Below are 11,666 nucleotides of genomic sequence, written 5' to 3' on the forward strand. Positions count from 1 at the left end.
AAAAAAAATGACGAAAAATATATGATTCCTGACCAAAAAGACACGCTGATCTTGAATATGCTCATAAAAACCTTCTAAAATGAGCATTAAAAAATCTATTCAAAGCGGGACTCTGAAGTCACGCTGGGCAAATGAATCTAACCGAATGCTAGCCGAAGGGACTGAGAAGTCCCGCTGAGCAAGTTAATTTTTTGTAAAAGAAAAATCGTTTATTCAGAATATAAAACTTCAATTGCAATGCCAATTCAAGCTCAGTCATTGATGATACTCAGCAAAACAATTCTTCCGTTCGTTGACGCACAACGTCACCCACATTTGGAGCATATTGAGTGTGGTATTGATTCAACTTGCTTTAGAGAACACATTTCACATCTTGAGCGTTGAGAAACAAATTTAGGCCAGTGATCGCCCAGACCACTAAGACGGACATCGTCTGGAACCGAGGCACCGCAACTCCCTCGTCTTTTCTTGTTAACTGCAACAGCCTTCTGAAAAGTGCTTCCATTTTTCCTCTTCAATTGTGGCACAGACACGAGTCCTCTCACGACCCTTCGCCGAAACTCGAGCAGTGTCAATTTTTCTTCGGGAAAAAGGAGACTGTGCAAAACATGGGCATTACAGAGTGTCAAATCAACAAAACCCCAAAAAAGTCGATGCCACCATTTTAACGACTTTCTATCTCTTCCATATGCTGCCCTTTTCTGGTCTGAAAGGTCTACACCACCCATATGGTCATTATAATCTTTTGCTACTTGAGGGGCTGTGATAACCGAGGTAGATCCATCATAATTCTTTCTTTTTACAGAGGCTACCTCTGTACCATGGTAGTTAGAGGCAAACAGAACAGTCTTGGAATCCCTCCATTTATAGAAACCAATTGAACCACAATGTTTTTGGTCGAAGCTTCCTCTATTTAAGCTCTGTCGGGTGCAAGGACAGGAAGCCCCTTCCTGTTTGAGCGAATAGTACAACACGCAAAAATACCATCTTCCTTAAGTTGCTCAAGAAGAGAGACAGACGAAAAAAAGTTATCAAAAATGACAATATGCTCTTTCTTGGTGAGACATTCAGTCATTTGTCTCACGACTCTACCGCCAAGTCCAAATCCTAAATCCTCTTTGATAGCTTGGAATTTTCCTTGATAAACTTCAAAATTGTAGACATAACCGCTCATGCAGGCTAAGCACCAAAGCTTATAGCCCCTTTTTATCCGCTTCATTGGGTTATATTGCTTTAGTGTGGAGCGTCCTTTGAAAAGAATGATGGATTCGTCAACACTCAGGTAAGTTCCAGGCTTCACTAACTGCTTGAAGCGGAAGTTTAGCAGGTCAATCATCGATCGCAGCTTGAAAAGCCTGTCTTTCTGGCCAGCTGTGATTGTCAGGTTGTCTCTGACATGCAAGTTTCTTAGAATATCTTCGAATCTGTTTCTTGACATCCTTGACGATACAAAAGAGACGCCAAGGTCAGGATCAGTAGCCCAGTAATCCCTCATGCTTGGAAGTTGGTGGTACCCCATTAATGGATTTATCCCTAAGAACACCTTAAGTTCATTGTCTATTATGTTGAGATTCTTGCCCTTCTGAACAGAATAAAGATTTGACTGAAAAACAAGGAGCTGAAGAAGCTCATTACTCAAGCAGGTAAGAAAAAAATAAATAGGAGTTGATTCACGCCCTATTTCCTTTAAATTAGCCTCAGGACTCTTCAAGTTCAACTGATGGGTTTGTGCGACAACTTTCTTCCATGTTCTTTGCCTTTCATTGACTTTTGCTTTCCTTGCCGGCGGTCTAACATTTTTTTTTGGTTGATTAGCTGCACGAGACAGAACAGGTGCTGATGAAGTTGAAGGCACAGCAAGCCAAGGATCTCTATCGTTTGGGATTGGAAAAGTGGCTGTCGAGTCTTCTCCAGCATTTGGTAAGTCCGAACTTGGGAGAATATAGCTAACGCCATGCCAATCAGGTCTTGCTCAATAGCATCGTCTTCTGTGTCGGTGTTTTCCTGTAAATCCAGCTCTATCTCTTCAGACTGCTGAAACCAGACATCCTCTTCATCCAAATCACTAAGATCGCTTCCCATCTCTTCTAAGACATTCAGTATGGTACATTGACTGGTAGATATTCGCTTTCGCATGGCCTGGAACAAGATCTAACTTTACAATAAAATAATACAAGAGAGAGAGAGAGACAGAGAGAGAAAGAGAGAGAGAGAGAGAGAGAGAGAGAGAAACCAACAAAAGGAATTTTTTTTTCTTTGTTTAATCTTGACCTGAATAAAAGAGGGAAAGGCGTGAATAAAAGACAAAAAGAAATAAAAGATAGAGGCAGACTGCTGATTTTTTATCTGCAAGGTCATCCAAAAGAAACGTCACAGACCACGGGAAATTAAAATAAACAGCAATAAAACAATTCCAAGAGTGCTGCTGCTTTAGAAATCGCTAATTTTCGAAAATGTCGTTCTAATCAACTTTGACCACCGAGACTTTAATGTCGCCACCACACAAAGGCATTGTCCACTGGGACTGCAAGGTCCCAAAAATAGAATCCATTACAGCAGTCGCCCAAAGGGCTTTATCGGACTTTTTTTATGCCAAAATGTTTCCTTACACATTACCAATAGCTATTGCAGTTTTGGATCTGGTCAGTTAGAGGATCTGATACAACGCTTTAGCCTGCTATCACAAATAAAAAAAACGACTTCTTACCTTTTTTGAAAAAAAGTAGCAGCAAAACTTCACCATCAGCTGAATAACTCATACTGAACACAACCTGAACTTGTTACCCATCAATCGACAAGCAAAAAAAAGGCGGAAAACGATGAAACAGGTTTTATCACTCTATCTATCAATTTAGAAGCGCCCAAAGTATTTTTAAATTCCGGGACTGTAAGGTCCCATCGGTCGCGAAAGGGTTAAGAAAAGGTATTCTTCCTTTCAGTTTGTACCTGGTAATTGAAAGGTTGGTGTATAATTGGCTAATTTTTAGTTTTAGGTTTATTCTTCATCCCCGTAAATTAATCATATGACTGAGTAGTCTGCTCCATTTTCCATTATCTTATTCGATTCTCTGAAGAGGTTTTAGAGAAGTTTTATTCCCTTTTATCTCGTCAGAATGGACGAAGTAGTCTACACAATTTTCTAGCATCTTATTTGATTCTCTAGAGAGCTTTGTAGATGTTGTATTCCCTGTAAACTCATCTTAACGAGCTGAGTGATGCATCTTATTTGATTCTCTAAAGAGGATTTAGAAAGGTATCGTTCCCTGTAAATTTTTTTGCCAGATGGAGCAGTCTATTCAAGTTTTCAGCATTATTTTTTATTCTCTAAGGATTTTTTGCAGAGGTTTTATTCACCTTTAATTCATCATATCGAGCGGAGCAGTCTGGTCTATTTTCTCGTACCTAGTTCCGTACTCTAAAGAGGTTTGCTGATGTTTTATTCCCTGTACATTCATCATAGCAAATGGAGTAAATTGCTCTATTTTCAAGAATCTTATTTGATTCTCTTAAGAGGTTTTAGAGAAGTTTTATTCCCTATTAACTCGTCAGAATATATGAAGTAGTCTTCTCCATTTTCTACTATCTTATTTGATTATTTGAAGAGCTTTGGAGTTGTTTTATTCCTTATGAACTCATCATAGTGGACGGATGTCAGCTTCAGCTGACATGTAAACGACATTCTCTATTGCATTTTTGAGCCTGTACTCTCTCACTTCCTTCACCAAATGCATTAAGAGGCTCTTTAAAAATTTTCTTTTGTTATTTAGCTTCAGGTTTTTCTTTTACCATAGTGTGATCCATGGGTTGCAGAAGCGGTGTACAAAAAATGGCCTCAATATCATCGGGGACTATTTCATCTGTGTTAGGACGAGCAGTACAGCATTAGAAAATACCATGAGTGCGACACTATCTGTCGAATTTTTAAACCAAGGAGCAGAAGTATTCTTTTTAGAAGTAAGTTTTTTTGTGGGAAGCATTCAGCAGTTTATCACGAAGTTTACCAAGTACGTATTAGGCTATTAAACCAGTAGAATGTCTCGATTAGTCAAGGATCAAATAATTGCGGCTCTACAGTAGTAGAGCCGTGGTCAGCAGACTCTGTCTGCTGACCAAGTGCCTCTGGATATGGGGTTTTTCCCCTAACTAAACACCCCGATCAGGACGGCCGCAACCTCATGTGGCGGGTGGAGCCCACCCCGAGAATCTCAGTACCTAGGTTTAACCTAGCTCTAATCAGATTCCAGGCCTAGGGTCGGTTGGGCTAGCGACCCTCCACCCGAAAATTAAGTGCTACGAAAAGTGACAATATAGCCTCGGACCCGGATTCCCTTTTAAGATCTCGACCATCGCGCGCCAATGGACATGCTGACGACGTCAGAAAGACTAAACCTTATGGACCGAAGAGCGACGAATAGCCACCTGGAATGTCTTGACTTTGAAACCAAATATCATTCGCACAACGAAACTGCGGATCCTCAACGCTCTAGTCGGCTCTGTGATGCTTTACGGAGCTGAGACATGGCAAGCATCAGCTGCAACCCTCAAGAAAATAGACGTATTTAATGCAGAGAGTCTGAGGAGGATTGAGGGCCTACGTTGGTCCGACTTTGTCAGCAATGAAAAGCTTCTGCAGCTCACAAAGCAGTCTTGGTTTTCGACTCAAGCAGCCGAGCGAACCTTACGATGGTTCGGGCATCTGCTTCGAATGCCACCACATCTGCCCGCAAAGATTATCTATGACTTCGACTCTATCAAAGTTGGTTGGAAGCGACCTCGCGGCCGACCGAAGAAACGTTCGTCCGACAGCCTGTCCGAGTTCTTGGCGATGGCAAACATCAGACAGGGCGAAGAGCAAATACTCGCCATGGACCGAAGTGGGTGGAGGAGGCAGGCGTCACTCTCTACGCCGAGCAGTGCCCGGCAGGAGACTTAAGTCTAAAAGTAAAGTAAGTCTACAGTAGTAGCAAAAGTAGAAGTAATATTGGTAGGTAGCCCCGGAAGATTCTGCCTAATACCCTAATATATTGCTGGGATATCGCTTATATACCCTGTTGATGACCCACATATACGTAGAGCTTTTTGATTCAGTTCAACACCACCCTTATCATTCCTTGAAACTTTTCCTAGTAAATTTTAGCAGTAATTGGCAACAGTGGTTGTCATAGAGGCAGAAGTAATAGCAGGGGTATTTGGAGTTGCATTAGAGAAGGTAGTAATGGTAATAGCAGTAGTAGAAGCAATAGTATTCACGTTGTGACTTTTTGGTCTAATTCAACATCCCCTTCTCTTAACCTTATAGTTTCAACTTAATACTTTGAGCTGTTTTTGAGACATTATCAATGAGCCCTCTTGATAATTATTAAGCCTTACTAATTAATAAATTATTAGCCCTTCTAATTGAAGTACTAATAAAATTGGCAGTAGTGTTACTATTACTAATGGTAGTAATAGTGCTACTGGTAGGCTACTAGTAGTAGGCATATAGTGCCTTTTTTTAGCGTATGTCTCTTCATATCCTGAAAGTTTCAATTTAACATTTTATGCCATTTTTGGGATACTGCTGATGCGCCATTTTTACAGCCTGTATACATTTAGCAAGTCTGAGGTTAATTATACATCCCCCTTAACACTTCCTAAGAAAGTCTCCTTTGTACCCTTTGCCTTAGTAGTAGTATTAGTAGTAGCAGTAGAAATAGTAGTGGTAGTATGCATGCACATAATACCTTCTGGTCACTCAACATCCACCTCAGCATACACTGTAAGTTTCAACTTAATACTCTAGCTGTTCCTGGAAAACGACTGTTACACCCTTTCAATCACCCGTATCGACATAGTGTATTTCGATTTAGTTCAATATCCTCCTCAATATTCCCTGACAGTTTCACTGTGATGCTCAAAGATCAAGTTGTACTAGTAGTAGTAGTCGTACCAGTAGGAACAGTGATAGTCGTAGTGGTAGTAGCATTTACAGTAGTAGTTGTAGCAGCAGCTGCAGTAGTAGCAGCAGCACCAGTTTTAGTAGTAGTAGCAATAGTTGCTGTATGCTCATAATGTCTTTACATTTGTTCAACATCCCCCTTAACATGCCTTCAAACTTAATACCCTAATCATCTTAATACCCTAGACCATTCATGGAATACTGCTGATACGCCCATTTGACAACTTGCATGCACCGAGTGTGCTTCGATTTGGTTCAACATTCCTCTAATATTCCCGGAAAGTTTCACCTTCGTCCCCTTAGTTTTAGTGGTAGTTGTAGCAGTAATAGCAATAACAGTTGAAGTAGTAGCAATACTAGCCATAAAAGTAGCAATAGTAGCTTGCAAATGTTAACTTTTGGTTTATTCGACATTCCAGGACAATATGCCCTGTATCTTTCAACTTAATAGTTCAATCCATTCCTAAGATATTGCTAATATTCGCATTTAACAACCTTGTTGCACCTAGTGTGTTTTGAATTAATCCAAATCCCCCCCATAATCCCCTATTATTATCACCTCCATATCCTCAGCAGTAGCAGCCTTTATATTCTAAGCTGTTCCTTAGATGTTGGATATATTCTCTATTGACACCCTGCATGTGCATAGTGTGCATTGATTTAATTCAATTTTTTCTTCAACATTCGCTGAAATTTTCACCTTAATATCATTAGCCTCGATAGTAGCGTTATCGTAGTGCTTTTTGGTTAGTTAACATCCCCCTCAATGTACCCTGAAATTTGCAACTTTTTCCTATTAGCCGCTATGGATATATTTCCATATCGAAATATATGGTACATATATTGTTTGTTTCGACAACAAACATGAACACAGTGTCTTTTGATTTAGTTTAACAGCCACCTAAACATTCCCTGAAAGCTTTACCTAAATACACTTAGCCTCAGCAGTAGTAATAGCTGAACCAGTAGTATTAGTAGCAGTATACACATAGTGACTTTAGTTTTGTCGACAAAAAAACTAAAATTAATGTTCTGTTTTTGCAGTTTACTATTGCGCTGCCTATGATAAGTTTTGAGAATGATGGGAACCGATTTATCATTTTCAGATTTTCTTCTATAATAGACTGTATGGATAGATTTTAGGGAAAAGTATTAATTAGAAATGGGCTTCATTGTTTTTTTTCCTCTTTCCGCTGCGGTTTTCTTATTGAAGGAGGCTACAAGTTTGCAACGCGTAATTTAATTTATTTATTTCCTATATTAATTGTAAACCCTTTACTCTTGCTCTTCTCTTCTATCGTAATATTTTCTTATGCTCAACGTTGAAGCTCGATTTTGGAATAATATTAAGATGGAAATTAATTTCCTTTAAGAATTGTCTCATAGCTGAAAAAAGGCTTGGAAATATTTTTCAAAAATTGCCCTTTTTGGGAAAGATTTCCTTTAAAAGAAAAAGCACTCAAAATAATTTTAATATCTTTCCTCTAAGGCACAAAACTGCCACTTCAAGTCCTTTGGTGCATTCTTGAGGACTTTTACTTATTATTTTCTTATTACTAAATGTTTTATGATTTATTTTCTATAAGCCAAGTATATTAAACAATGCAATGGCCAGGCAGGGCAAAGAATTTACACCCTACCATAGAATCCTCCATTCAACTGGACATCCCAGAGGTTAATTTCTCTCCGATTCTAAAATGGCTTAAAAGTTTCACGTCGACTAAAGGAGATATAAAAGTCCTTACTAGCTTAGGTGGAGCCCACTTGTTTTTCTGTGTCCGTAATAATTTTAATGATAAAGAAACAACGGCAGAGAAAAACTATTGTATTGAAATTTTGACTGACACATATAGAAGTTTCAAATTTGATTTGTTAGGAGCTGAACGAACTTGCATCCCTGGAACAAAAACATAAAATCAGGTCAGATAGAATTAATTTATTTGCTTAGGCAAGACGGGTAGGGTAAATAGCCAGGGAGTTAGATTCATGATGAATAAGGGAGCTTCTAAGTCTTGCTTAGGTTACGAAGGTATTGATAATCGGGCTCTAGTTGCTCTTCTAAACAGTGCAAGGTATCATTCGTAGTAGTAAATGCTCCTGTAGGATTGACTGATAGGGACAGTAGTAATTCAAACTAGTTTTACTTGCAGTTAGAGTAATAAATAGACAGGTGCTAAGGTAGAAACATGATATTTTACTAGGGTATCTTCATCCCCAGGCTGGTCATAATAGGAAATAATAGTATCCTAGGCTACTTAAATCTGATCTATGAAAGGATAATAGTAATTGTTATCGACGGCTACAGTTTTGTAGGTTTAAAAATCTGGTTATAATCAATACAGTGCTTAGACACAAAATAGCCCATAAATTAACAAGGAACTCGCATGAGGGTAAGACAGCCACATTATTTAATACGATACTGTAAATCTAAGACTGGTAGGGTTGAAACTAGATACTAGGGTGAACGGGATTGCTATTATTGATGTTAAAAAGTAAAGGTCACGGCCTAGTAGTGTCTAGAGTTTATCTAAAGCTGAAATCTTGGAAAGGTACCCAGCTCCAAGGAAGTTATGACGTTGATATAGTACAATATTAGAATTTCAGAAAAACTTTCCAGGAACAAGGGAATATGAAACTGTAAAGTCTAAAAAACAGAACAATTTGTGAAGTAGCAGATGCTGTCTTATGGAGGAAAGCTAGAAACACAGCTGGGGATATTAGGGAAAACACTTTAAGTTTGTTAAAAAAGAGAAGTACAAGAACTGTGTGTGTTATAGATCAAATTAGAATAAGGGGAATGTAAAGAAAGTAAATAAAGCTTTAAGATATAATTTCAAGTTCAGAAATAAAATTGTCAAAGATCCGAAAGATACAGCCAGACGGTATAATAGCTAAATTTGGGCCGGCAAGTGACAAAATTGAGAGAAACTAGTCAGTGTAGCGTTGTCCCAGTTGAAGATAGATATGATATATTTATCTTGAATATATGATATATCTAATGATATATCTATATCTTGAAGATATGGCCTCAATTAGTGGCAAGGAAAGTGTTAAAAAGAGATTGAAATAACATATAAAAATGTCCTAAGCCGTGATAAACTTACAGGAAATGACACAGAAAAAAAAGCTTGTAACCATTTGCACCCGAAGGAAGATTAATTTTTGAGAAAGAATTAGCGACAGTACAAAAAGGATAAGAAAAAACAATAAGGCATCAGGTGTAGGTTATGAGAGAGAGTGTGGTGATCATAGAGGCATCTGTTCGGTTTCTATAGGAAGCGACTTACTTGGTACGATGATAGTTTTTAGACGTATTGATAATATTTTCAATGCAGAACAGCACAGTTTAAGGATGGAAGCGTATATGTCGACCGAATTTTCACTCTCAGGTTAATAATTGAGAAGTACTTGAGTCATCAAACACCTTCAATTCTCAGTTTTATAAATCATAAGCAAACGTTTGATTCAGCTGATAGAAGAGATTTAATGAAGGTATTATCCGTGTATGGTATACCAGATAATCACATTAAAGTGATTAGTGCTATAATCCAGAACAACGTAGCTACGGTCTTGGCAGGAAATGAGGTTATTATCTGTTTTTTTTTTTTTTTGATTGAACCAGAAGTACAACACGGCTGCCGTCTATTAGGACTATTTAGGATTGTTTCGGTCTTAGGACTTTGCCCTAAAGAACACTGCAAGAGATATGAAAGAGTGTGAAGTCCAGTGGGAAGGTAAAACACTCCTAAACTTAAATTATGCTGATGATTTCAGTGTCCTTGATGAAAACTTTAGGGAAACTGATTAATTTTGAAAGTTCTAAAGAGTCCAGGGTGCAAAAATGGTTTTAAAAATTAATGCCAAGAAGACGAAGTCACTTAAAAATAGGGATTAAAGAGGGTAGAGCATTGATATTGGGTAAGGAGAAGATCGATTAGGTCGATGAGCTCACTTACCTGGTCAGTTATATTGGTTAAGATGGTAGATGCAGTGAAGATGCTAAAAGTAGAGTAGCCAAGAACCAGGGATCTTTTGGACAGCTGAAAAAAAGTTTGGAAGAATAGGAAGATAATTCTGCATACCAAGATTAGAATATTGGATGTTACATTGATGAGAGTCGTCAAGTTTGGTTCTGAAACGTGGTTTCATCGGATGAAGGAGGAGGATTCGTTAGATTTTTTCCAGAGAAAATGTCTACGGATTACTTTGGGTACCTGTTTCACTGACTGTATTTCAAAATAAGCTGTTCGAAAAAATGATTTTATCCTGCTATCTAGGGCCACAATAAGAAAAAGGTTAAGATGGCCCAGGAAATGTTTTTGGATGAAAGATAACAAATTACCAAATAGCTTACTTTTTGGCCACCCATCTTAAGTCAAACAAAAAGCAGGCCTTCCCTGGGTGGGATGACATCGTAACAAAGGATTTAAAGGAAGTCGGAACTTCTCAGGAGGGTTTAAATGGGGAGGCTTTGAGTAGACTGGGATGAAGGAGGAGTGTGCACAGCTGTGTTGGCCTCGGGTGGCCTGGTGCTGCAGAGAGCTCTTGGTAGCATTATCAGTAGTAATTGCTATTTAGTGGTTTTTCAGTAAAAATTTCACAATCTTTACGAATATTAGAGAAGTTGTGACCTATTTGGTATCAAAGTCTAACTTAATGGGCACTTTTATACAAAACTGACCTTGCTAAATAGATTGAGGTTGGATATTTGCCGTAGAGAACTTTGCCTTCTGCTCGATAATTCATCCTTTTCCATTGATTTTTTCTTTACTGGACAAAGAAGTACATTATTTTTTTTTACAGGCCAAGGGGGATCCAACAAAACACAACAGCCGGATTACGTGACAACAGTAGATGAGGACAGTCAACCATCGAGTCCAGAGAGCAAGAGGAGCTAGAAGAAGCACCTAAACTTGAGGAGCATATGACAGTACACCTTACGGACAGATGCGTGACCGCTGATAAAAATGATGGTCACAGTTGGACTATTTTTCTAGAGTTTTTCTTGATTTTACATTGGTTAGTAATTCAGACAGTCCTTTCATATGGATTTGATTCTGGAATTAGTTTCTCTCTTCTTGTTATTCTGTTTGTTTTCTTATTGAGAAAGTATCTATAACATTATCATTATAATACTATGAAGCGGCTTTGGTGTGTTTATGTTTGTGTGACCTGCTGCTCTCCGATAATTGGATTTTTTCCGTGTTATCCATTCTGCTTTACTGATTGAATAAAATTGACTTATTAGAAACTTGTGTTTTAATTTGATTTATATTTAAGGAATATGGAGTTGGCGAGTCAGAAGGAGACGCCAGAAATTGAGCATGGATAGGTACGAGTCTCTAATTTTTTCTTGTGTTTGCACCATGATATTTAAAATAGTATTGAATAAACATTCAACCTCAACAGCTAAATAGATTGAGGTTGGATATTTGCCGTAGAGAACTTTGCCTTCTGCTCGATAATTCATCCTTTTCCATTGATTTTTTCTTTACTGGACAAAGAAGTACATTATTTTTTTTTACAGGCCAAGGGGGATCCAACAAAACACAACAGCCGGATTACGTGACAACAGTAGATGAGGACAGTCAACCATCGAGTCCAGAGAGCAAGAGGAGCTAGAAGAAGCACCTAAACTTGAGGAGCATATGACAGTACACCTTACGGACAGATGCGTGACCGCTGATAAAAATGATGGTCACAGTTGGACTATTTTTCTAGAGTTTTT

General features: G+C 38.4%; 1 protein-coding gene across 2 annotated transcripts in view; it reads left to right on the forward strand.

The window, feature by feature from the left end:
• The window catches only part of LOC136039309 (uncharacterized), a 31,617-nt gene extending 20,325 nt beyond the window's left edge, over positions 1-11,292 (forward strand). For both annotated transcript variants that reach the window (XM_065722918.1, XM_065722917.1), the window contains one exon: positions 10,742-11,292. In XM_065722918.1, coding sequence (XP_065578990.1) covers positions 10,742-10,836 — 95 coding nt within the window. In that variant the 3' untranslated portion in view covers positions 10,837-11,292. The remainder of the gene's footprint in view (positions 1-10,741) is intronic.
• The last annotated feature ends 374 nt before the right edge of the window (positions 11,293-11,666 follow it).

This window comes from Artemia franciscana, chromosome 19 (assembly GCF_032884065.1).
Source record: "Artemia franciscana chromosome 19, ASM3288406v1, whole genome shotgun sequence".
Lineage (NCBI taxonomy): Eukaryota > Metazoa > Arthropoda > Branchiopoda > Anostraca > Artemiidae > Artemia > Artemia franciscana.